Source organism: Ixodes scapularis, unplaced genomic scaffold (genome assembly GCF_016920785.2).
Source record: "Ixodes scapularis isolate PalLabHiFi unplaced genomic scaffold, ASM1692078v2 PGA_scaffold2__306_contigs__length_199485367, whole genome shotgun sequence".
NCBI classification, from domain to species: Eukaryota; Metazoa; Arthropoda; class Arachnida; order Ixodida; family Ixodidae; genus Ixodes; species Ixodes scapularis.
The window spans coordinates 44,385,205-44,413,077 of NW_024609857.1; the positions used below are offsets into that span (position 1 = coordinate 44,385,205).

At 42.7% G+C, this 27,873-nt stretch overlaps 1 protein-coding gene across 1 annotated transcript; it reads right to left on the minus strand.

The window, feature by feature from the left end:
• Positions 1–3,800: 3,800 nt before the first annotated feature.
• LOC8038156 lies at positions 3,801–14,172 on the minus strand. Its single transcript, XM_029995299.4, has 4 exons — positions 14,026–14,172; positions 11,717–11,815; positions 11,552–11,640; positions 3,801–3,900 (listed from the first exon to the last, which is right to left on the minus strand). Exons 1-4 carry the CDS (start codon positions 14,170–14,172, stop codon positions 3,801–3,803), a joined length of 435 nt encoding a protein of 144 aa, XP_029851159.4.
• Positions 14,173–27,873: the final 13,701 nt, after the last annotated feature.

Below are 27,873 nucleotides of genomic sequence, written 5' to 3' on the forward strand. Positions count from 1 at the left end.
TGACACTTCCATAGGCCTCTTGCGCTGAAGCTTTGAACAAACTTTGGCACCCTTATTTTGGGTAGTACAAGCTCATGTAACTGGGCCTCGCACTACTTCTGGCACAGTGGCTCAGCTCTTTTTTTTTTTTTCTTGGGTGCTGAAGAACAATAAAAGACTTTTGGACATCCGATATCGGCTAGATTTAACGCCACAAGAGAATCGAAAGGGCCAGTTTTATGCCACCACAGCTAGGATACGCGTCTCTTATATCTGCGTGGTGACGTCGGAACACCTGTCGTTCCGACGCTATTTTTTGTTTTTTATTTTTACTTTAGAACACGTGAAACGGCTTCTCTTTGCTTAAGTTCTTAACGTCTTAGCTTAGTCCTGTGCTTCGACGACGTTCGAATTGTTGTTTCTTTGTATTTTCCTCGTGATCTGGCGTTCCACACCAAAGCAGGCACGTTCCTACATGTTTGACAGCCTGAGATGCTCAAGTATGTACTACCGAAAACAAGTCCTAACAAGTACCTTTTCGCAGCGCTTCCTGGGCAACGCAGGAGGGCTGTGGCGTCATCTGGCGCAAATCGAGGGACCAATGTTTGGACGCTGTAAACACACCAGTCGTACAGACGCGTTCCTGGAACCATAGCCAAGCTGACCGTTTCAGATTGGTCTATTGCAACGCAGTTTTAATGCCATACTTTGAAAGTATATGGCCACCAAAAAAGATACCGATTTTCTATCTGTTTTGAGGAACAAATTAAAGAAAACAACCGAGGATCAGTGAGACTGTAAAACGCGGGACTTCCGAATTTCTGAAACTTGCAGCAACCTTCATAATTTATAGCATTTTGTTACAGTTTCACAGGTTTCTTTTGTCCATATCAGTAAATAAACATGCTTAGTTTATTTAAAAAATGCTTTTTTGAGTCAGTCAGCCTGACTATTTTTACATTTTCATATCAATCAATCCAAGTATTAGTAAGATATATTTTAACTTTGGGCTAATGAAAATTACATCAACGAAACGTCGCTCGTGCATTTCTCAGAGAAAACAAGCAAAACTCTGGATTAGGATGCGATAACATATTTTATTAATCAAATGTATTATAATTCTGTTAATCGTTGCTTATTAAATATAACCCAGCTCTCTTGACGAGCTCGTAGGTCTTTCCAAAACGTACAAACGTCGACGACGCTTTTCGGCACAAAGCGATTGAATCCACTGGAGAAAAGTCGCTGGCAACTGGAAACAAATGAGGAGAAATAAAATAAGTGAGTACTTGGCAATACATTATTCAAATGGTATGTCTTATAATTCCGCTATTTTGTTGGATCGTGTTCTATTGGTAGAGTTCACCGCCGAAAGTTTTGAAAGGACATAAGAACCGATATCTCAGTACCTTTCTTTTTTCAGAGAAGATTACTCTCGGGAGTAACTAAGTGTTTAGTGCAGCCTTCTGCACTGGGAACACCAGTCATCAACTTTTCTTTTATTGGTTCAACCAATGAGGAAGGCGACTGGCGTCGTGCTTCAATCGACAAGGCAGTATTGATTGCAAAATAGGTGAACGCCTTTTTAATAATTCAACGATCTGGCTATTAGAGCATAATGCCAAACTGCACTCTTTTTAAGCTGTCCAGATATCTTCGACACGTTTATATTTCCACATACTCTTAAAGGTTTTTTTAAAAAAACGTATTTGCAAAGTTCCGCTGCTCATTTATTTTGGTGCAGGTAGGGTTGTTGATTTAACCTATTTTTGAGCATCATCATCCCAGCATTCGGTTCGCATATAGAAGTGATGAGCCCGTCATCTGCAATGCGAAAAAATATACATCCAGGTCTCTTTTTTTTTCATAAAGAATATAAATAGCCATTTCAATTTCCATATTCTCCTTATGCATATTTTGTTGTAACAATATGGTTGCTCTGGTCATTTGAGTTTTACTTACGACAGTGAAAAGTCGTGCAAATTAGCTACTTTACCTACCCAAATGAGAATAACTCCAAGCAATGCCATGGAACCATTCCTGTAACCGAATGTCTCTGCCAAGTATCCCGCGACAGGCGACGTCGCAATAGCACTGAAAAAAAAAAAAATTGGGATTAATATTACGATACCAGGTTAAAACCTGGACAGTTTTATATTATATATCAAGCAATACGCAATGCTGACAGTTTGTCAACTAAAAGAAGACGACACACGCCTAATGCACAGCTGAACCTGTATAAATAAGTGACTTTGAGTTCTATTATTTTCGTCTACGGTGTTTTGCATGATTACTATTGCTGTTTATTAGAGACATTTCATGCTAATATTTGAAATCGTACATGGTGCTTTGCTTGTTAGAAGAGAAACACAGATGCAGAATACCTTGAGATAGTTGTACAGAAGTTACACAGGCTGCCCTATAACTTTATTTCACGTGCATACCGTGTACAGGACTACTTGATATGTGCTAAGATTTGTCTTCGTGATTAACTTCATGAAGTTTGCATTGTAAATAACTGAAGCCAAACTGATAAAGAGGCTTAATTTCATACAGCGTCAGCAACTTTAGTTGCTAAAGAGTACATAATTACAATACCCGACATATGGTGTTAACGAGTGCTCGTCTTTTTAAAGTTCAAGGACACACAACAGCAATTACAAGCGTAAGAGTACTCACACTGTCATCAGTGAAGAAAACACTACGCTGGATACGAAGCTGATCGTACGAATGGTGTCTGGGTAGCCACGCTTACTGCAAAGTATCACATGTAAAACCCTACTATATGATGTACAACTATTATTAAAAGAGAGACGACACAAATTAATAAAACAGCATGTAATGAAGATGACGCACACAGTATAAAGGTGTTGAAAAGTGGGTTGATGCATGGATATTTAGAAACCAAAGAATGAAACGACGCTAAAATGTGTCTGATGCACTGCTTATGTGCAGGTGTAAACGCCGTGAGATATGCCGCTCATGTGGCCAGAAAAACGAATCAGAAAAACTCATTTTTAGCTAATTGAACAAGATCAACACTTTCTGCAGTAAATCCAGTGGCACAGAAGCACCCTTGCGTGACATGGTGCGGCGATTTTCGCAATATAAACGAGGGGGAACCGGTGTGCGAGAGGAATCAGAAGGTAGCGTGTCTGTTGTTCTGTCTCTAATGTTTCCAGACCGAGAAAATCAGTAAAATGCATGTGTTCGGAAAATTGCCTATATTTTAGCAGTTTAGTTCGACCACAATGTGTCACACTAGCACTCATAACGGCACACTGCACTGCGCCATTTCACAGTAGAAACCATACATTGCTTATGTTTGGGTGACTTATTACACGCAAAACAGAAGCAGGTCGCAGCGGAACGTAAAATGGTCGGTCTATAGAGTCTTTGCCGCACTTGTGACAGAACCAAGTTATTGAAAAGTAATTTTACAACTTCCACTCCCTGAAAATAAAAATTAAGCTGATCATGATGTGTTAAAAAAACAACGCCCGAAGACATGTTACTCGCTCGAACTTACCTTGTTATTTTCTTCTTCTAGGTTTGTTTCCAGGAAGGCATATAAGCACGGCCTAGTTGGTGTATTGTGAAGAAACAACTCGAAAAAGCGATATCCAACCCATACATGTTTTTCTTTTTTTTAGCAGTTGTGCTTGTTTTTTTCGGTTACAAGAGGCTATATATGTGCAAAGGTAGAAATCAGAAACACAATTATACAGCGTAGTGTGCCTCACGATAGCGGTGCTTCAGCTGTATTGTATTGCCGTGCATCTGACTCGTTCAGTGAACACTAAAAGAAATTGTAAAATATATTACCCTGCAACCTTGAGAGCGTGGCTGTAGTGGCAAGCGAATTGAGCCGCCGTTCCTACTCCAATAAAAACCTGGGCCAGGTAGACCATCCAGAAGGTTCTTGTGAAGACAAAATATTGTAGTGTGAACATACAGAGGTACAAATAGGAAGATGTTTATAATCGAGGTGAGGCAGATGAAGAAATATAAAAATAAAGTGTCACAGTCTGCTTCCGAGCTGGTATTCCAGGCTTAATCCGATTTAAGAAAACTGAATAAAGTAGAAACCAATTGGAATTTTAAAAAAAAAACACAAAAAAAAACGAACTTGTAAAGAAAAAAGAAGAAGAAAACAACCCTGGTAAAACTTAGCCAATGGAGCGGGCCCCAAGATCAGCGGCTCTTGTTTAAAATTAACATGTGGCTCTTTTTGTTGCTTACTCCGTACTGTGTTCTTTTATAGTCACCGACAACAACGTTATTCAAACAATGAGCTGGGAAACTGACCCTTGAAACACGAACCGCTCGAGTTCACCGAGACCAAACTGGATACAATAACAGCGCCGCCCTTTCGCGGCGAGTCAAACACAAATTTTGCTTTATATAGCCATGGCGAGACTACATTGCAAGATGGCGCCACCGGCCATTGCGTGACTTAGCGCGACTCGACTGAACCGGTATGTGTAGCCGTGCAGTTTCCGTAGTGAGGGAGAAATTGCAGCGTCGAGATCGCATCTAGTACAGTTCTCGAGTGCGGATTGGAGCCACTTTTTTGTAGCAGGCCCCTATGGCGCAGTTTATCAACTGAGTAGGTCAAGCAACCTTGCCGATAACTTAAGCAGCGCAGGTCTAGCGATTCTCGAGAATAGTATCATCGCTCCGCACCCAATGAGATTATGGCATAATTAGCAGATACGAATCTCAAAGAACAATTCACAAAGCAACAAGCGGAACAATCTCTATGCCACGACCTACGTTTCTTGTGCTTTCAGTAACTACAAAATCTGCAGGCGTCATTATTTTTAACTGTGATTTTTCTTTTGTTAGGCTAAAATTTAGGCCTACATTACTTTTGCAATGCTCTTTATCATAGCGCGAGGGCCCAAATCTGGGGGAAGTCTTTAAAGTAACCGCATAAGACCGCTTGCTAACGCGTCGCGCTTTTCCATAGCTGTGCCTAAAGTTGGTCAAGGCATCGCGCCAAAATTTCACAAACATGCACACCTGAGTAAAAAGCAAAAAAAAAAAAAAGAATAAATAGGGCAATATCTTTTTTATTATTTTTTTATCTACGGCGTTTTTTTGCTAAACGTGTAACCTCTCTCTGGCGCGCAACAACCGACAGATGTCGGCAGCAGTGGCGGATTATGGGAGCTAGGGAGCCTGTATTAGAGTATTTGCAACTGCTCGATCACAGGTCACGTGGTCTATGGGCCGCGATTAAAATACGAGCTGCGAGGGAGGTTCCGAAAGCGTTCATCGTCTGCAAACGTCTCCGTCTTTCAACCTGCTTTCCTCCTCACCACGCAAAAGCGCAGCGCATGCGCGCTTGCGATCAATCTCCGAAGGAGGCGTCCGCCATTAAATTGCAAACACTGCCCATGGTCTCAGATGGACCGCCCTCTCTTCAATCTAGGCTCTCTAAGGATAACTCAGCAACCACCCGGTCGCGCCAAAAACAGACGACGTGTAGCTGAAATTACTCGACGAACCGCCTGTTTTATTTGTTTTGAGTCCATTTATCGTGTTTCATTACGAACGAGAGAGGAATCATGCGCTGTTCATTATTTGCACAAAAAAAAAAAATTGGTTTGCCCTGTGTGTTTATACAGCCTTGATGAAGGACGGGTAATCGGTCTCTTAGCTGTAGATGAGAAATTTAGCCAGTGCAGTACAACCTCTAGCTGGGATTTTTAACGTGCTTCACGCAGTAGTGATAACACGAACGCGCGCCGGTACGAAACTCATCCAGATCGAAACGGGCGGGGGCGGCGGGGATCGAACCCAGGAGGTTCCCAGCGCAAGCTTTCGCTCCACGCTCCGAGTTGGGACGCGTTAGCCCGCTCGGCCAATTCCTCCCCTTATTTCCACCAAAAAAGCGCGCGCCCTTTAGGATCGGAAAAAGTTGTCTGCTTTTAGCGCAACCGGCCGGCTGCTCAGCTGCTGTAACCCGCCGGGGCCGCTACCGCTATCTGCTGGTTGTTGCGAAAGTCAGAGGCTGCGCCTTGAGCAGACGCGGGCCGTAGGTAGAAATTAAATGTTTTTTTTTTTTTATTTTATTTTATTGATGTAAGTTCGCAAAATACATTATATGGAAGACTGGGCACCTCCCAACAATACGAAGCAAACGAAAAAGAAAACGTTACAAATACTCTGTATGGAAATTATTTACGGGAAAGTGCCACTCGTAGAATCCTCCACTAACTTTCACGGGCGAAACATCACACGCCAAATTTAGCGGCCACTGGTCACGGTATTTTATCACCGTAGCGGTGGTGACGGGACTCTACACGCTTAGAGAAAAGGCTCTGAAAAAGCTTAGGAAAAGGCTCTGAAAAAGTGTCCCCAATCTGTGCTCAAGCACCGAGCTAATGGCAAACACAACGCCGCCACTTCTCCCGCAGCGGCCGCTGAAGGCACTGCACGTGAAGTCTATTTTGGCTTCAATCGGCCATTTTGGCGCCGAAACAGATACAGCGGAAGAGGTTACAAGGGTACCACCCCCGTCTCCCCAGCGGACTGCCGCGTCTTACTACCCAAGTTAAAATGCACCTAGGTCGGGACGCGCTACCTGAAAGCACCGCTGATGTGTGGTTGTATAAAAACAATATTAATTGTGCCGCAAAACCTTGAGAACTAAAGATTTTAGAAAACATCACGCGCCCTTCATTTTGTATTAAGCTCCAACAAATTTCATACAAAAAAAAGTCTTTTCCGTTTGTTTTTACGCAAAAATATGCTTTCTAAAAGCTCAAGGTGACCACAGTACAGACAAATGATAAAGAGTGGCGCTGTTGCCGTATTTAGCTCGGTCTCGGTGGACGCCAGCGGCTCAGATTTCGACGGCGAGTTTCCCAACTGAGTGTTTTGGTAACGTTGGGCGGCCCTGAATCGAGAAAATTGAGCTCAATAAGGCTTAACGAGGACGCCACCTCTCTTGTACGGGACGAGAGGAGCAGCAAATAAAAGCGTAACACGAGCTTTCCGCGAACTGTGTTTATTTCCGAAGCCAGATTCCCCCCGCACGTTCAGAAACTTGCGTTTTGAAAGCAGTTGCTCAGTCTTCTCGTCGTCAGCACTGCGATGTTAAACGGACACAACCGATACCCAGTTACTTCGCGCACTTTACGGCTTACCTTTGCTGTTCCTCGGATCACAATTCCTTCGTCAACCGCACATTACGGAGGAATGGCAAACCAATCCGCCAAACCAAAAGCCGCTTTCAAAAGAACAAACTCGAAGCCGCTGCTCATCGCGTAGGGTGAAAGAAGGTTAAATCGCTTGCCACCAGATGACAGGGTCTTGCACAGTAATTGCAAGTAGCTAGGCTAGGTGGCGCTAGGTACCGCCCAATTCATGTTCACAAAAACTATTTTTATCTCCTCAGGCTACCTTTACGCATCGAGTTAACATACATTACACAAGTAGACATATTTGGCAGACTTAGCATCAGGTTAACATACGTTGAGCGTATACACATACATGCATATACAAACATCAATACAACGGCACATTAACCTGAACACTACACTCGAGCTCTGCGTTTCCGTGTTTTATTCTGGTCGTTTTAAACGTACGGGATTTCTCGGGGACTCCCTAAGCAATAAAAAATATTCCCAGTACGTCTATTTTTTTCCATCAATGTCATACTTCTGAGAGTATTTTGAATGGCTCAGGGGATCAATCTCTTATTAAAAATTAAACGTTCGATCCGGGCGTAATTATTTGAAAGCTAATAAATTAAGCCGCTCCAATGCGGTTTAAAGCCATGAGTCTGTTTCTCCGCACGGCACGTCGTAGCCTGTATTTCTATTGTAGTGTTTGTTTGTCTATTTGTGCTGTTCGCGCACGGCTGCAATTGCCGTCTTGAATTAATATCTGTAGAGCGGATATTCACTCAGCTGGAAGTGATGCTTCACGGGCAGAGAAATCGCTTTTCGATCAACTTGATTGCAGTCAAAGCCGCGATTTACGGCAGGTGTTAAGTGCACGGAGATACGCCCTGGCAATCTCGAAAACGTCTAGCGCTCATCCCAGCGCGCCACTTGGAGGGCAGTTTCTCCAGGAACCTAGTATATTTAAACGGCAAAATAAAGAATAGCTTCTCTTCTTCTTTTTTTTTTCGATTTTACCTACTATTTTTTTAAATGCTAAAATTCCACACTGTAAATTATGTAACTTCCGTCATAATTTCGTACTGTTCAGTCTGTCCCCAGAGCGCAATCGCTCTCGGGGTGGAGACAACCGACAGTCACATTGGCCGCTGTACGATAGGAGCTTACTCTTCGACCACCGTTCCAACATGACTATCCGCACGTTGATCGATTGCACCTAATCCCTCAAGTGGTCTTAAACTTTTTAATGTAAAGTGGAATGTCAGCCTGCGACACCCTGCCGCCTTCGATCACGGCCCGACCAGCGGCATCAATGCCCGACAGTTTACGTCATCCCATCTTGTTGTTACACCGCTGATACGCGAACACACGGTCACATCGGCGATAATTCCAGTCTTCTGTGCACAAGGCACATCACTGCCATCACGATGTTGCAGCTATGTTGCTGACACGCACAAACACAGAACCACGTTGAACGCCGGTTGCACTCGGCATCGGAAAACAGAACCGAACTCAGCACGGAAGGCACCCAGGCAGCCGGCAGCAAAACCTGCCTGTCTTGGACGCAGTTCCTGCGATTTCCATAACGTCGAAAACGTCGACACAGTTCCGCGTGGTTCCGCTACTTTAGTTCCGCGTGGGTCCCGGAATCCGGAGACGCCGGAGACGGCGCTCTTACGAGTCTTACCCAGTGTACGTAGCGCTGCTTGCACTGGTCCGGAATTTTGCTGTTTCTAGCGGCTTCGTTTGCTCGTTTGATAAAATTAGTGATAAAAACGTCAATGAAACCGAAATGTTCTGAACGTTTGGACTAGAAGACGGAATTACAGGCGGCCTTCGCTGCCGCTGAAGCTCGATCAACTCAACAACATTTATTAATCAACATGCGGGACGTGCTCGAAAAACGAAACCAAAAGAAGATGAGTCGGAGGGAGAGAGCTTTCTTCCGTCTGCCTGGAGAAGGACAAAACGTTTCGTTCCTCCAGGTTTCTCGTGACCGCTTGGGGGCGCGTCAGTAAAAGGGAGGAAGACGCGCCGTTGCTACATTTTTTCTTCCATTTTTTCTTAGAGTGTACCGTGGTCCCTTGATAGGGTCTCGTGACCATTGCCTGCTATACGGAGAGCAAGTCGCCTTTCTTGCGCACAAGTTGTAATGCAGTCTAAACGACTCCGAGCCCTGATTGGCTTTGATTGAAAAGATTATGGGAAATCCTCAATGCTGTAGATTCATTGAGGTCTACCGACTATTTTTTTTTTAATTAACCAAAAAGAGCTCGGCGTTCTGACATCATTGGAACTCCTGTGCAAGAAGCAGACGAAATTGCGCTCCGCATAGTTGGCGGGTAATGTGGTTCCTCCGAATGTTTCGGATTTCGTTGACTTCCTACTTCTTGGCTTTTGACGGCTATTGCAATAGTGACCTGCACAGCAGCGCTCCCTCACTGGTGGCAGCTCACTCCCAATGACTGGCATAAGCGATCGTTTTACTATAGCGACCACTAATCATGTTGTCTTTGGAGGTCAAGGTAGGAATCTCGGTACACATATGATTCCACATAAATATACTAACCCCAAATGAAATCATATTCTATGTACGCGTCTGGAACGACCAAAGCGCAATCTTTTTTTTTTTAACATTGTCTGTGTAATACTCCGTCAGGATGAATAACTTTTATTATATTTTTATATATTTTAGCAGATTTAGCAGATTATTAGTCTAGTGCCGCTCGTCGACATGCGAACGAATTGCTAATATTGAGAATAAGAGAATCCAGACGAAAAACTAATTTTATTGGAATACGAATCTGTTCAGCGTCATCGAGGTAGCAGTAGTGACTGAATTAACGTTTGTAAAAGAAATACCGAAACATTCCCAAAAGAAGTGAAGAAAATTTCCTTCGGGGCACAACTATCACTGATTAATTTGAATGTAAGCATATTCCGCGGAGATCTGTCGGGTTAGGAAATAAAAAGAATAAGTGAAAAAATTTGAAACTCTAATCACGTATGAATAAAAAGAAGAAAGATACCCTACGTTCCGGGACCAGCTCGGTCCCTTGGTCACGAGTGACTATGGGTTGTGCGAATCCACTTCGTCCTCTTCATTGGTGGTCACTGCCTTTTTCAGACGTGCCATGCCTGTAAGCTCAACGGAAGAATCTTTCCGAAAAGAGCTGTGCAAGATCAAGGCCGATATTCAAAACAACGGCTATACTATAAGATTTATCAACGGAGCATACAAAAGCTGCACCGTCCCCGTCTCTCCGCGGCCCGGCCCCTTCGAGCCGTATTTGCCTGCCATACATAAAGAATTTCAGCTAGACCATCGAAATACGTTCGCAAATACGGAATAGCGGTCACTCACAGACCAGTGACAACCATTCGTCACCGACTCCCCCTTCCCAAAGACCGGCCGGGAAAGGAGAAGGCTCAAGGTCTCGTCTACCGCATCTCATGCGCGGACTGCCCTCCTGCCTACGTGCGAGAAACAAAGAACTTCCCGGAACGCATCCGCCGCCGCAAATACGACGTGAAGAAGGACGACGTCCAAGCCAGTGCCCTCGCTGAACACGCCGAAAAACTGGTTCGCAGCGTGTACTTCGACAAGAGCGAGATTCTGGCCACGGAAAAACACAAGCGTAGACGTCTGCACCTGGAGTCCTAATATATCCGAACAAAAAAAAAAAAGAAAACACAAACAAAAAACGTCATTAGATTATCGGGCACCCTCCCAAGCGCATACGTCTCAGAGCTTCGTCGCTTCACGGAAAAACACGGGCCCAAGCTTTCGAACCGGGTTCCAGCGCTGGATATTCTTGATGAAGATGAAGTTGAAGATTATTGAGATGATATAGATGAAACCGACAGCGCAGATTCACCCAACCCACAGTTACCCCTGATCAAGGGACCGAGCTGGTCCCGAAACGTAGGGTATATTTTTTTAAATTCAAACTTGGTTAGAGTTTTCATTTTTTTTTTCAGTCAGTCTGTAATTGATTCGTTGAAAGGAAAATCACCACGAGACAGCTGCTTTGTAAAGCTGCTCCGAGCGTTTAGGAAAGGTGCTATTTTAATTTTAAAATATCACAGCCACAACACTCGCAAAATTATATTTTGATAGAGCTTTTTTGTAATTTGTTTTAAAGCTGCTTGGTCTGCCATTGATTTGCATTACTTTAAGACTAAACTAAAAATAAAACAATCATAGACGATCAGTGCACATCTTTGCTAAAAACAATGGAGGCAAATTCATAATATTTTTAAATTTGGGCTGAAGACTGTGAGATGTGGCTATTAGGAGTATTTACGTATCGTCCTGATACAAACAGTGCAGTTGCTTTCTTTCTAAACAAATATACATTCGTGATCTTTACTGGGTATAGCGCATGCAATATGGAGAGCAAACATTTTATGAAAGGCTTTCAATTCGAACTTACGGTTCGCATGAAATAAAAGGTGCAGGTCCCAAGATGAGGTAGGCGATGATGGTTAAAACGTGACCAAAGAATCCGAAAAATGTTTCCATCTGGACATGCCAATGCAGAATTAATAAAATAATGTTTGCGGCTGCTGCATTAAACAAAAGTATTTATGTTTCGCACCTTCAGACTGCACAAAATCGCAGATGAAAGAGAGCCAATGGTGTAGCTGGCATATTGCACCATAAAAACGACGCCCACTTGTGTACTGTCCATCTTGAACTGCAAGAACATGATTTGTTAAAAGAAACAGAGTAATAATACACGTAAAAATAAACAAATCACATTCTTATTACACTTTAAGAAATGCCTGCACGTCTACTTACCCACAAGACCCTCGAAGAGTCAATCTCTGCGATCTACGAAACGAACTCAGCGAATGATGAGGCAGAACATCTGTTTACACACTCTCAAGAAAAAAGGGTATCAAAAGGTGTATTCTTACACCCTTTGTCCCATATAATACACCCCCAAACTTCAATTAGACATACAACGCCCTACAGTCGAACAGACGGACGGAAATTTTAAAAAATTTTACATGACGCTTGCATGTATTATAAATACATGCAAGCGTTATGCTTGCATCGCTACGCAATGCAAGCATGGCGCTTCCCTATAGCAAAGTCCATCAAGATACGTAATTCCATCAAGATACGTAATTTCATCAACAAGGGCAGCATTTATATAAGAGTAAAGCTATACGCACTCATAAATATTGCCAAATGCCTCGATAAAACAAAATGTTCGAGAAAAAAAGCAAAAAAAAAGTAGGACTACCGCGGATCGAACCGGCACCACTTGCCTACAAATCGGACACCCTAACCCCTATGCTACGCCACTGCTTAGAAAACTTGATTTCACCACTCGTTTTATCCGAGATGCCTCGGTTGCAAATGCAGTTAAGCCTTCAGCATGTTATGCAAAGCACTCGTACATCACTCGCCGTACTTCAGTTCTACTCACCTGCCATGTAGAGTACTTTCGCGCCGTAGAACGATCCTTTTGTTCGCGCGTCTCCAGCCCAGTAGACCTGGTACACCTTGTCGTCTTAAACTACACCGCTAAAGTCCCTTACATCGTCGGAACTCGCAACAGGGTGGGTCTTGTCGAGTAGAAATTCTACTAAAACATAAAACATTGTAGAGCCCGGGCAGGATCGACAGGTTGGAGCAAGCGGGCAAACAAAACGAGTCGAGAGCGATCGTTCATGAAAGCTCGACGAAGCCTCTATGGGCGAAGCGAAGTGGCGTTTTCGGCGTTTCGGCGGGCTTCTGATCAAGGTTGTCGGTCGGCTGCGTGTCACATCTCTAACATCTGCAGTTTTATGGGCTCACGTCCCGAAATCGTTTTCTTCTGCATAGAATATTTTTCGTATTCATAGATTTGACGAAATAGTGGTACCCGAACGAACTTTACGTCCTTCGACCATACGTCTGTCTGCACGTCAAAGCTTTTTGACGTACAGTCAGAGCCAATCGATGTACAATCAGAATCGCCACCAAGACATCTTGATGGCATTTCGCGGCGGCCGACTGCCACCAGGAAACCATCAGAAAGCCGACAAGTGGAGTCTGACTGGAGTTTGACTGTCGGTCAGAGATCAGACATGTTTGACGTACAGTCAGGCACAGTCAGCGGTCCACTAGAAAACATTGACGGCCAAACAGGGTTACACTGATGGATTTTTCCTTCGGGTTTGCACTGCGCAAGGCCACAGCGCAGACTTCACTTTTAGTTTTAAACGGATATTCCGCCTCATCATTCGGTCTGCTGATTTCGAAGATCGCAGAGATTGGCTCGTCGGGGGTTTTGTGGGTAAGTAGACGCGCAGGCATTCCTTAGAGTGTAGTAGATTGTCGAGCGCATTATGCTATACGTTAAAGTGAATCTCCAAATAACCTGTATTGATTTGCGCCGATCCTGAGCGTTTTTCGTAAAACTCACCTTTACACAAAATGTATAAAATCAGTGCGTGATATTATTCACTGGTATAGCCGTAATAAGGACAAACATTTAATTTTAAAAAGAATGAGCATTTCGGTTTTTAAGCTATAAAATATCAGACAAAAAAGCCCCGATGCAAACATGTTGGTGAAAGTCAAACATGATCACTTTAGCGAAGATGTTTTTCAGACATCTTTACGTGTGTGTTTTCCTTAAGAAAACCCCTGTCTCCGTTAAAGCTAGCGTCTGTACTTGCATCAAAAAAAAAAGGAAGAAAATCGCAAAAAATCACTATGGGCCCTGTTAATCGTGACATGAATTTGCTTTACAGAAATATGTTCTTAGTACATTTAGAACACACTTTATTGTTACATGCATCACAGCGTTTTTTTTTCAATGAGAAAATTGATGTAGGCCTTTCATACGCTACGCTTTATCAGGGTGCGTGCCCTCAAAAAACGTTATGATATATATTTGGTTTACAGTACCTGTGTGGCCAAATAAGGCTGAAGAGTCGGTTCATTGAAGGCCATGATGACCCAACTTAACATCATCGATCCAATATCAACTGCAAATGCCGGATTCAGCAGCAACCTGTAGTAACTTGCCTGCTGCGACTGAGATTCCTCCAACATAGGCCCCTCGCACTTGGCTAAAACACAGATCACAGAGGCAGCATAAACAGAGAACGTCGGTAGCTAACCTTGAATAGGCTAATGCTAACAAGCGTTTCGGACAGATATATATGAAAAAATGGGCTAGGCAAGAAGCTGGTGGGTGTTCCTTTACGTGACATATCTGCAAGAACGTCAGAAGTCGAAACATTCAGAAATATACAAGAAAAAAATAACTATTTTTTACTTATCTATATTCGGAATCAAACCATGAAAAGTGTCTCTCAAAGTCTTTTATCATCATTATCATTCATTATCATGCCTTGATTTATTTAGGGCCCATAAGACGTTATTCCAGGGAAACGAATGGATACATTAAATAGAATCCCAGTAGAAAAACAGAAGAGCAATAAAAACTGTGTGCTTTCTGGTAAAAATATTTACTCGGAAAACCCTAAAACTGGGATATTAAAAAAAAAAAAAAAAAAAACACACACACACCTGTAGATTACATTGTTTGTAACCCAGTATTTTCAACCACCTATTCTAGATTCGAAGTCCTAAGACCGGATTTAAATTTTAATATTAAACGGATGTGTGATTATTATTGGTGGGAGACAGTCGTATCGTTTAAAAAGCCGAATTTCCCCCCCCCCCCCCACAAAAAAAAAAAGGAAAGAGTAATTAGTGGCTTTTCAAGCGCTTTATATGAAGCATTGAGCAAAAGGATATATGACACATGATTTTTTTATTGGTTTATTGTTATTGAGTGGCAACACTCATTGCTGGTGAGAGTTGACTGGGGAGTCAGATGAGTTCAACTTAACACGTTCCCCAGTGATACACGCGCCGTCCGAATCCGAAATCCAATTCGCATCGCAAGAACCGCGAAACAGCGAAAAAGTCCCAGCGAAATGGCAAAACTTACAACCCCCCCCCCCCTTTTTTTTGTTTTTCTTGACGCAAGCAACCGCGCGTTGCTATGTGTGAGGGCGGCAGCGTCCATCTCCACGAGCAGCCATTCCGGCGCGAGTGCCGTTGCTAGGGTGTCTAACGCCTGCGCCCCAAAACAAATATGCTGCCGGGTGATGGTGCTTGACGTCCGAATATGTTCCAATAGCGAATGGAGACAAAGGATTTGCGTCTACCCATTGATTATTCCAACCAGAGCTCTGTCATCTCTTCCTCTCCTCCAGTTTCTACCCACATCGGCAGTGAACCGTTTTAAATGTGTTGGAACGCTGAGAGATGAGGATTATTACATTCCGCGACAAAAAAACGTACGCTTAATTGACTGGACTATATGGTAAATAGAAATCGTAAGACTTACTCTTTTTTTCTTCCCCTGGAATTTTTTTTCTTGTAGCGATAAGAGGGATCACGACCAGCCCAATTGATCCAAGAACGAAGAACGGTAAAGGATATGCCCATAGCTGCAAAAATACGCCGGTAGAGGAGATATATGCTTGAGTACAACAAAGGGTACTTCAGCTGTTTCGCTCAGAAGAAACCTCTGAAGTGTATATTGAGCACAGCATTATTCGTGGTTCCAACTTTCTGTTTGCGTAATCATACTTTTGTGGCTTTCATATATAATATTAAAATATACTGCGTCTGGATTTTCATACGTGGCCCATTTCGTCATTTTTCTGCAAATGTAATCCATAAGCCGGGAGACGTCATAAAGAAAATAAGAACACCGACCTTTCATAACAGACAAATTTATTGCCGTTTTAAATCGAAATAAATCTGTCGAGAGCGTCGTAATACCACCACAATTATACTACGTTTTTGTGGCGCCATCTACCCCCTAGACGACAAAACCAACCCATCTCCGTTGCTACCGCCGTGGCTAAGCCTGTTCGTTCGATGAACTAAGTAAGATGTCTGCGCTTGCTTTTTTTTTTTTCTTCTGGATTTTGACCACCCGCTTTGAGAATCAGTGATGTTGACCGGGTGCCGTGTGCTGTTGTGCAAAAAGCAGAGCATAAAAAGTCGACAATCTGAGAGGGGACGCGGAGGTCACTGAAGATAAAAGCCGACCGTAAACTCCCTGTTCCCCTTTATGACGTCGCTGTGCACGCGTCTCAGAAGGCCGTGTAAGCCTCGAAGGGAACCATAAAATTAAATTTGTTTCCTTTTTTCCTGTGACAACGAACGCATGCAAGTAGAAATGGTTTCTGCTCTTAATCTAAACGCGACAGAGACTCACTCGCACGACTATTCGTTCAAAGCTCCAAAATCGTGGCACTGCCCCCTCAAAAGTGATGAGCGCTTTAACGCCCTTTGAGATATTCACAAGCTCGGTTCAACGCGGACGTACTACCTTAAACTTTCCTCCCCCCTCTCATACCTCCGGACTTGAGAATGTGAGAAAAAGCCCAACACTCTCGAGATCTCCTGTATATTCATACCGCATCGAAATACACTTGAATCGCTGATCATTGGCGTTCCTCCAATCATCATATTTAATAAGAAAGGCAATCGTTATCAACCTTCGCTGGCGATAAGGTTTCCGTTGAAATATATGGGGACACTTATGTGTCGCCTAAGCTGCATGACCATCGTGGAGCGATATCGCTCCTGCGTTTGACAAATTTGTAATACGATTCTTTGATTTATATCTGATTTACTAAATACTTCTGTTTCGAGTGCATCACGGAAGAGTATACATTGAGGAGCCTATAGGGGCGTAGTCTTAGTGAAGCGGTCGCAGTTGGGTTGGGAATGACATTAGCCGTAACTCGTCGTGTTGCTTAGACTATTTGATGGTAACCCTAAGTTAATGATCTCACCTTTACCAGCGCTCCACCACTGACTGATCCAAGCATATGGCCGATACCCCACATTAAGTCGATAGTAGACTTGAATATGAAAACAGAGCAAAGATGCAAGATTCAGGATAGTTAATTCAACTACAATTTACATGTAAGCTTAATTATAAGGTACATCGTATTAACGTTCAATGTTGTATACATAAAAAATGCAAGGTGTGGCGGTTTGAAAACTCCTCCAGCACTAAACGCATTTCTGGCCTTTGTTGCTTAGAGAGTTTTGCACACTATCTGGTGTGAGGTACACACCAAAGAACAGTATAAATAAAATACTACAATCCTTGAAAGGTTAGCCAATTTTTGGTCTCTATAACATAAAACGAACTCTAAAGACTAACATAAACTGTTCAGGTATCTTCAAGTGGTGTGACCCAGAGATTAGAAAACACAAAAATAAACGTAACATGTGGATGCCTCCTGAAGACAGTAAGCGTTATCTTTTATGTATACCACCGTGTTCTATAATCTAGCGGTGTCGTTAAGCGGTGTCATTAAAAGTTATTTTGCTCGGACAGACGGGGGAAAGGACCCGACGATGGCTGGATTGAGGCCGCAGAACATGGTGCTTGAGGTTAAACTTACATATTTTTTCCCACATCGTGTTTTGAATACGATACTGAGAAGCGGGCGATATGCTCACTTCCCTACCCCGCCAAACCAGGGGGTAGGAAAACAAGGAAGGCGGACGAAATATGAAGTTGAGTATTTCACCAATTTAGTGGGCGTCCTCGGTTTCCGAAATGTTATATTTACCTATTTCTGCTTATCCTTTTATATTTATATTTGGGAATTATTGTAGAATGAGGAGATGCATATATATATATATATATATATATATATATATATATATATATATATATATATATATATATATATATATATATATATACAAAACTACGAACCGATAAGCCAAAATATATACAAACATATAAACGCCAATATACAGTCATTAAGAAAACTTCTCTATTAGGCAAAAAATTAATATCACAGTAAAAACCTATAGGTACTTTTTTAACAATGAATTAAAAAGAGATCATTTGAAAGCATTGAAACACGATTAGAGGGTAATTTCTTTTCACTTACATCTTTGTTTCAGCCGCACCATTCTAGCTACAAATATCAAAGATCTCCCTCGTTAGCGATACCATTGCATATTGAATTGGACGGCACACTCTCAGTCCCGATTTGGAGAGATGCGCAAAAGAAAGAGGGCTATATTTTGTTGCGTCACTTACAATAATCATTCCGGTATTTTCTGAGCAGGCTGCCGCACCGGCTGTGTACAGGCTGACGGCGTAAATCCCATCCATGAAGCCGCCAAATGTGGCCACTACTAATGATGTGCCCAACAAGATTTCGCCAGACTGGCTCCAATAGACGAACCTTTAATGATAGATCCACACCTCTGAACGTAGCTATGTTAAAACATATCACGCGTATAACACATCACAAAACACTTCACAAAAAAAAACTTATATGTGGCAAAAAAAAAAAAAAAACGTATTAAAACCTCTTATTTACGCAGAAATATTAAGGACAGTTTATGAGGTTATTTTTCTGTCAAACCCCTAAAGAGCATGCATATTTTGACAAACAATACTAGATAACTGCAATAATACTCAAAAAAACAAGCGAGCTGGTGATGATTCATGGTAATAAAACCCGAGACTCAGGAACACAGAAGGGGAGGAACACAACACAACAATACTAGATCCTAGCGAATCGCGAAGATCAGAATAAGGTTATACAATAAATTTTGAGATGTGCGAAGAGACATTGGGCGAGTGAAACGCCGCACTCATTTTCCCTGCGTACATCGAATGTTTTGCTTTGAGAGTATTCTGAGCTTCATCATTCGCTGGCATCCTGGTATAGCTTTCCGTGATTCGCTGTCCTGTGTCCTGCAGGAACGATAACTCAGATATCTCTTTTTTGGAGTGGAAGTTGCCAGCTGGCGTTTAGTTAGCAGGCATACTTCAAGGCCTTGAAGTAAGTGGGTGTTTTAGCAAAACGACCGTTGCCACACTCAGGCATTCATGAGGTTTTTTTTTTTTTTTCAGGTCCGCTAGAGAACATCGTGTCAGTTGACACTTTGTGTACCTTTTACGTTTGCACGGGTGCAAACAGAGTAAATCTTTGAGTCGTGCCCGAGCAAGTCCAAGCCCATGCGATTCAGATTTTCACAAGCATCTACGTAAATGTCGCATCCCAATAAAATAGGGAGATGTGTCAGTGATAAACTCTTCATGCGCTTAATGAATGAGAAGTCCGTTTTTATATTTTCAACCACTGTTCACGTAACCTAAATTTGGAGTGTTTTTTTTTTGTCACTGCGACGGTGGTTTTTTTTAGTGGCCTAAGCACCGTATGAACTTAATATGAAAGCTGTAATATTTGAAGGTATGTGTGCAACACAGTGCAATAAGTATTCCTGGGAGTTTAAAAAATATATTATGCTGGGATCAGAAAAAAAGAGATCATGAGTTGCCGTAAGCGTCTTCTGAAAATTTTGTGTTCTCTTCCGATTCCGGTTTTATCAGTGTCGTTTCTTTGCATCCTTTGAGTTAGTTCGACAGCGTAACATAGTTCCGCTTTTTTTTTTGGCCTGTACTTATGGTGTTCACTTTAAAAAAAAAGCACCGACTTCTCTAGGTGACATTATTCGATCATCAGCTACTATAGCTCTGTTTCTTCAACCCTTTTTTCTGCAATAGTTTATGCACCTGGCGCATTTTCTCCCTGGTAGCTCAAACGCCATAAAACTCAAATCAATCAATCAATTCTCTAGGTGACATGTCTCAAGACGTCCGTGAACGACAGAGCCTAGGATATTCTAATATCGCAGCACCGCAGTTTCCTAGATTAAAAGCTCTGGATCTACATATTCACGGCTATCCAGACCCTGGTTAAGCATATCAATATGATAAATCCCAACTACGAGGGGAAGTCAAAAATTATCCGTACTTTTGTCATCACACATTGATTGGTTTTCTACACTTTCCTCTGCGCATGCATACTTAAGTTGGTACTACTGTGGTCACGTTATCGAGGTTTGACGTTGAGAGGGTTATTAATCTTTCTTCTGTTTTAATGTAAACATTGTTGCTCCGCTAGCAGGTTGCACAAAGGACGAACATGGAGCAGTGATGAGACTTTTCTGTTCGGAAAGTGTGCCAGGGGCTCAACTTGATCGGTGGCTTACAACACACTACGAGAACAGTTTCTACCACGCATAAGTTCGTATAAGTGTATGGAGTCGTTTTAAAGTGGCCGAACAAGCGCGATACAAGAAGGGGCATCAGGACGCCCGTCAGCACGGGAAGTACCGCGTAAATGATTCGGCAACCAAGTGAATTTTTTTTTCTTTGTCAGGAATATGCAACATTACGTATTGCTAAACCAAGTGCATACAAAAGCAAGGAGACTATTCAGGAAAAAAGCCGTACTTTGGAAGCCACCCATTTGCCCGTATCAATTTGGGAAAGAACAAACATTAAATGCGGATAATTATCAACTCACCCTCGTAAATTCAGCTCGATATATCTATTGTCAAACGTGATCATCCGTCCGAAAGAAGACAAATGAATGCGTTTACCGTACGATAAAAAAAGGACACTCCACTCATTAAATTTACTAGCATCAGGCTAACTTGGCACTAAACGAACGACACCTTTTCGTACGCTCAACATGTCATGCTTATCTTGTAACGAGGAATTTTCGAGCAACTATTTTTGTATGAAATAGATAGTTTCATTATGACACCGGACAAATATGGCAGTATTTTCAAGATGAAAATCTGATCCTGTGTGTCCCATATACTCCGTTTCAACCCGAACTCCGCCGATGCCTCAATCCAATACAAAGCCAATCATACGACGCTATGAAGTGCATCGTATCGGCCCTTTCTGCTTTCCCCCTTTCTGGCTTTCGGCTTTCTGCGTTTGCTGTAATTGGCTAGATTGACCACAGAAATAGAAAACAAAAATCAGAGGATGACGGTGCATTTACTCTGCCTTTTTGGTTTTGCCGGTGTCAGAACCTAAAGCCCCCTTATACGGAAAAGTAGTGACATCCTTTGAAGAAGGCCACCTGCTATCTTGGGCCGATCCAGGTGGTGCTACCGCCGACGCTCGAACGCGAAAGAGCAAAATATAAGAATACAAGTGTGCATGGCGGACGAGAAGGGAAACCAAATGCCTATGCAGTCGGTGTGCAGTGCATGCTATGAGCTCATGTCGCCAATCAAATAACTCCGACTGTGCGACGTCATGGCTTTCATCGTCTTTCTTTGAGCACATCCTTCGCGGCTGGTAGACCAGGACAGCTCGCTTTTAGCCCCTGTGTTGGTATTTGCGTGTCTTTCAGCCTTTGACTGCGCTCTGACCACCGTGCCTCTGACTTAAGTATAGGAAGTCTGTCTGCTATCTTTGGCCGATCCAGGCGACGCTACAGTCGACGCGCGGCTGTTATAAAACAAAACATAAAGATGAAAGGTGTGCGCGCGTCAGAGGAGGAGGGAGAAGATGTCGCTACCTTTCTTACTCAGGGGCATTAAGCAAACCCATCAAGACGAAGAGGAACGCCGTGTTGCGATGCACTATATCGCGCTCCTCGATAGGCTGAATGGGATCTTTGCGTTGGCTGCGATCGGATTTTATGTGACACGCAGCATAGTTTAGGATTGAGTATGTACTTTTCAGACAGCTTGGATTCTAACAGGAACCATTCACAATAGAGAAAGCACCATGCACTCCGATAATTTGTGTTTTCTTTTTTTTCTCTTTGTATTGAATAAAATTTGCTTTGGTAATTTTGAAACGAAATGTCTAAATTACCCGAAAAACACAACGGATGCATTCAAACCAGTTTGACTTATTAGAAGCGTTTTTCTGAGCGACGTCCACATAATCTGAAAAAAGGCAAAACGTAGATTTGTGATAATAAACCGCACTTTGTTAAAAAAAGTATATATATATATATATATATATATATATATATATATATATATATATATATATATATATATATATATATATATATATACATACATGAGAACGCTGAAATAAATAACGTTGTTTCATTCAGCGTTTCATTTCTTTAGGTCTGAGGGATGAGATTGACACCTAATTGATTTTCATATTTAAGCGAAAGACCAGACGGAACAAAAAAATCAAAAGTCAAATTTGGGGGTTTCACGTGCCAAACCTACGACGGGCATCTGGCACGCCCCAGCGGAGGACTGAGGATTAATTTCGACCCCCTGGGGATCTTTTGACGTGCAACCGAAAGCTCGGTTACACGGCGCCTTCTCCGCAATAAGCCTCCGTCAGATTGCGGGCACCTCGGTCGGGATTCGAACCCGCCACCTGGGGATCCGTAGGCCGGCGCTCTCGCCTCGCGGACGGAACAAAAAGAAATATATACATACGAAATGGTTCATTGCAAACATTTCCGAAAAAAATATATCGTTGATATAGAAACTAGTAGTGTAAAAAAAGACTAACCAATCAATCCCCACATTTGAGGATGCCAACGCTTCGGTACTGACTCCGTGAAAGACTGTGTTCGTGAACAAACGTTCACATACCACTTCACAACCGGTGATGTTTTCTCTTAAAAGTGAAGGCGACATAACTTGAATTTAAATTATATTGACAGACGTCTGTTCGCTTGGGCGGAGACCGTTAAAGAAGCGTAGCAATCACAACTATAGGGAATAGTTGGCCGTCATTCTTTACTTTATCTAAAAAGCAGAAGAATGGAACATTCGCTAAAAATATCAAGTTTCAGTAAAATTATTTTCAGTAAAGGATCAGTCACCTTGAACCGTGGTGGTAATTTATTTAGAACAATATTTTAGTAAATATATGCAATGCTCGATTGTGCTTTTTGAAATTGAGCTTTATTGCCAATTTTACTGATTAACGTCCTTTAATATCTCTTACACCCTTCGAGCTTGCGTCATATTGCAAATGTCCAAATCTTTTGGTACGACACCACAAGCTTCTCAGGAGCTTAGAATATTTGCGTTATGAATTGCGCCATAAGTGGGTCGAAAAATATACTTAATGTATAACACTGCAGCTCCGGCGCCTCCTCGAACAACTATAATCGTTTGGAATAATCCCGGCAAAAATGGACTTCTATGGGGAAAAGTGCAATTCTTCTACACTCTATTATTTTTACTACTATTATTTCCATAATCATTACCGGCGGTATTATTTTGCGATTTTTCTGTTTCATTTTTTTTTATTGTACCTCTAAAATGCCGATAGTCATCTTCATAATACCGAAAGCGAAGAATTTAAAGCAATAATAATAACTGAAAGTAGCATGGCTATGAACATAATACAGCTAATACAACATAAATTAAAAATGCATCAACAGCTACCTCTACTACGACTAGTATTACTGGTGCTATTACTACATCTACTCCCGATACTCCCACTATATGTTTTAGTCTGATAGAGTTTCGTATTTGCTAGTGGAGAATACAAAATGGGAGCTTGTTACCACTCTGTCAGCCATGATCGCGGCAGCTGTCCTTGCGATTTTTTGCGCTGAGAACACAAACCCATATTTCCATGCCTCCAAACCTTTCGACGCAGCCTGTAGAACAAAAACCAGAACAGTTCGTTAAAAAGAACATCCTCCACTGGCGCACAATTATCAAGACACATTGAAACCTCTGAACGCCTAGGAAAGTATGGTTGATGGTATGCCTCATTAAATATTGTTCATGTACGTTTTCTTGCTTTGCTCCATTTCAGACGAAACGTTTCTCAAACCTCCAGACATACTTAGTGAATTTTGTCGACAAACTACGTGATGAAAATGAGAAAGACAAAAAAAAAGAACGCTTAAGATGTCATTAAACAAATGTCATTACGTCTTTCTTCGTGGCAGGAACAGAACGCTCCTCCTCTAAGCTCGGCAGGACATGCATGCCTCCAAGATCAACCTCCCTGCCCTATATATGTTCATGACAAAGTTTCGCTCATGTACGTTTTGTGCGTAGCGGCGTCGAGGTAGTCTTGCACAATCACGAGCTAGGCATCTAGAGAGATGCTGGGCCGTACACTAATCGTCGCAAGCCAACAAACGTCAGCGCACTTTGCCCTATGTCGTAACACACTAACCTTCGGGCAAAGTTTAAGGATTCAGTAGAGATTCCACTCGTAAGCGTTATACGTCCACGACCCATTTCTCCGCAGTCGACAACATAGTATATCGCGATAGCTTATACGCTCCTTCGACTTCGTTCGGGGCATAGCAGCAAATGTTGCTGTCGATTGAGCGGGATGCGGTAATCGTTACGTTCTATTTTATATCTGAATGAGTGGAGGGTATCACAGGACACGACGGTGAGTTCGTTGCTTAAGAGCTTCGTGCGGGACAATGCAATCACAGCTTTTTGGCTGTGGCACTGATACGATGACGACACTTGATATAGCTGTTACGTATTTACTCTATAAGAAACAGGCGTAGTTCGGTAAAGCAAATTGATGGTGAAGGTGAGAAGAGCACATAACGCATATCACTTTTTTGGTGTTGAGCTCAGTATTTTTACGTCACCTCCCAGCGATTACCACAATGAAGAACCAACACCCCCAAGACTTAGCAACGTAAAATAGGACAGGGGCTTGCAGACTGAAGGCATAAAGGAGTCGAGTGTGTCGAGCCAAACACAGCAGGCGCACAAGGCCTAGTCGCCTGAGCTTTCTCTCACATTGAACATTTCAAGTGGATTTGTTGGTTAGACTACAAACTGATTTACACGTCGTCATAGAAACTAAAACGCAGACACCAGGACAACCTTGCGGTGCAAGCACAAGTAGGTAACGAGCGTGGAAGAGAGCGAGAAATTCGCTGGGATCATTTTGCTTTTCTAAGAATCTCGTTGGTAGGCGCACGCTGCTATATTATAAACAGCTCGTTCTGAAAGCTGTTATGTCGGAAAAAAGTAGAAGCAAGTGACTGACAGAGCAATATCAATCTCTTGAAAGGGCATGCTTTATTGCATGCTTCACCTGTCGGCGACTGTAAAGGACAACGTAAAGAGGGACTGAGCGCTGCCGCCTAGTCAGTGACCCGACATTTGGTAAAGGGCGCTTGAATATTGACGTTGGAGGTGGAGTGTAGAGATGTTTCGGTTTTTTGTAGATTATAGTTCACGAGCCATTATAGTGCGAGACTCGTTGGTTACCACGTCAGGCCGGCCCTTGCCAAAACATAGCGTTGCATAGCACCAGAGCATTTCATGAATGCATATATTTAATTACACGATCTTGGTGACAAAGGTCTTTTTTTTTTGGCAGTTACGTTGATGACACATTTACTAAATACTTATATTTACATAAAGATTACATTAACCGATCAATGAACGCCGATTTACTCACCAGGGAAGGGTAGTAAGGTTGCAGCAATGCTCCTCCTAAAGTTGTGCAGAAATGCGTGAATACTAGAAATATTATCCATGAATGACCAACCATCCATGAGCACCAGTTTTTAGGCCATCCTCTCACAGCGCTTTCGCACTGAGCTTCTGCCATGGTTTCACTTTGCAATCAGCCACTTGCGGTTTGTTGGCGTGGGTTGCTGGACCTTAAAGGAAGCTGAAAATAAACTTATTCTCGACATACGTTCAACGGCGTGAGTACGTTTCACAGAAACGACAGCGAACTGGGCTCCGTTTGGAGTCTTGTGTAGGATATCTTTTAGAGCTGTGCCTTTTTTGTTTGTGGAGCGTGGTTTTGTTTTGTTTTTCTCGTTTGTAACTATGGCATATTACCAAACGCTTTTTGTGTCTTTATAACCGTAGCCGCTCTTAGAAGCTTATCTTAGACGATTTCTTCGTCCGTGCGTAAAACGATAGCGTTAATGCCACCTGAGCTTTGTACCGGGGCATAGGCGCGCGTCAGTCTCACGCAGCACCGTCGTGTATAGTGAATACCTCGGATCACCATGTTTGTCGTCTAGACTGGGTCATTGACGTATATGGTCTCAGTTTTCCTAGACCGCTTTACTGTGTATGTGGGAGGAGAAGGGAGGCCAGTAGGGCTTCGTCAAACACTTATCAGAATTTCCTGCATGTATACTAATCCACAGCCTTCATCAGTCCAAGCGCTTAGAAGCGTGATCGAAATATGAGGCTTCGATAGCCATGCAGTTTTCAGTGCCGAAAAAGGGGTGGACACTTCTCTGTCATTGGCAGCCTTAGAAACGCAGATTGTGATCAACTCGCGCGTCTTGCGTTATGATTCGTTCTTCGGTGTTATTATCGGCTGAAACTGCAATCTCATTTACTGCGAAGCAATTATAAGAGCCTCGGACTCGCCACAACCTGCGTTTCGTAAGCTGTCTGCAACGTTATCAGAACAGTTCAATAGACCGATCTCACTAAGTGTTCGGCGCATGCGTGACGCCATCATAACTTTCGTTCGCAGAAGGCAGACGGCAGTGTATGAGAGGACTCGTACCGTCTTGTGATCTACACGCGCAGAGCTCGAGCGAGGTTGTCGCACGTGCATAAAGACTAAAGTTCCCTCGATGCATTGCGGTAGCGGTGGCGTAGTCAAACTGGCAGGTGAGATCGGTCTATTGGGAAACTGCAATAAGAGTCTTCTTTGAAAAAGTGGCTCGGATCCGCACTCAAGAACCGAACTGCACCCGATCGCAACACCGCCATTCCTCCCGCAGCGCCCACTCCGGGAACTGCCAACACCTCCTAGAAGACAAGGCCGTAGCGCTCTTCTCGTGACGTCGCAAAGGAAGGCCATCGGGGGCGCGCGTCGAAGCGAAGTCAACGCGCGTGGATCGACCGTCGTAACGCGTTTTTAGTCACATACGCGTGTCATATTAGCTAAAATGAAAGCTGCACATAGCAACGGGTATAGAAAACATTTTACTACACGAGCAAAATATTACACCGCTAAATAATCGGTACGAAATGGCACGAGGTATGCGTATAAGACGTCTATAGAAAAATGTGATTGTTTTAAGTCGAAAACATTGAGTCATGCGATTATTGTTGTAGGAATGCATATTTTATACAGAAATACTTAGACAGAATGGCGAGACACGCAGTGATTTGAAAACAGCAAAACAGAACAGTTAAAAATCAGGTAGACGTAGTCAACGCGGATAAGGCAAGAAAAGTGTTTTTCACGATCATGTAAGCGACGTTATCGCGTGCAGTCACTGAATTCTTGCATCATACCCCGGCCGCATGGCAAAATTAATGTAATTTCGATCGAATGACAATATGGGGTCGACAAATCCGCTTGCGGCGCTTTTAGAATCACTCAAGACCGCGAGCTGATTAAATCCTATATGACTGAATGAAAATATATTAACTTTTCCGTGTGGCAGGGGTACTAAACGTACTACTTAGTCTACTAATTTACCTCTCCCTATGGGCTCGAGCTCTCTTAGAACAAAACATAACTTATTTTGTATATAATAATACTATTACCTTAATAGTTGAGATTCTAGTATAAACACGGTAAAGGCAATACAATAACCTTAGTATAAATAAACACAGAACCACAAACAACGCACTTTCAATAATCACACAAACTTGCTTTTCACCTTCCAGTGAAAACTAGATTACCGCGCATATTTACAAATTTCGACGCAACTGCATACGAATAACGACAAAGAACATAATTGCCATCTATCATGCGATTAAAAAAACGATTGCAGCATTCTACTTGCGTCCTACATGACCAAGAAAGCCCGTAAATAAGTTGCTTCTCACCTGTCAATCGTATCCATACGTCCCACAATATCCGTGACGAACACATTTGAACACGAACTCCAAGAAGCCTCTCTCTGTCGAGAGAGAGGTCTATCGATTAATCGACCAGAGTCTTCGTTGGCTAGTTGT

Excerpts from the sequence above, each read along its gene's own strand:
- LOC8038156 (XM_029995299.4), bottom strand. The coding sequence starts at position 14,172 with ATGTTGGAGGAATCTCAGTCGCAGCAGGCAAGTTACTACAGGTTGCTG. Across the intron at positions 11,641-11,716 it reads CGATTTTGTGCAGTCTGAAG|ATGGAAACATTTTTCGGATT; the intron begins GTGCGAAACATA and ends TGGCATGTCCAG. Across the intron at positions 3,901-11,551 it reads CCTTTTATTTCATGCGAACC|AACCTTCTGGATGGTCTACC; the intron begins GTAAGTTCGAAT and ends TGTCTTCACAAG.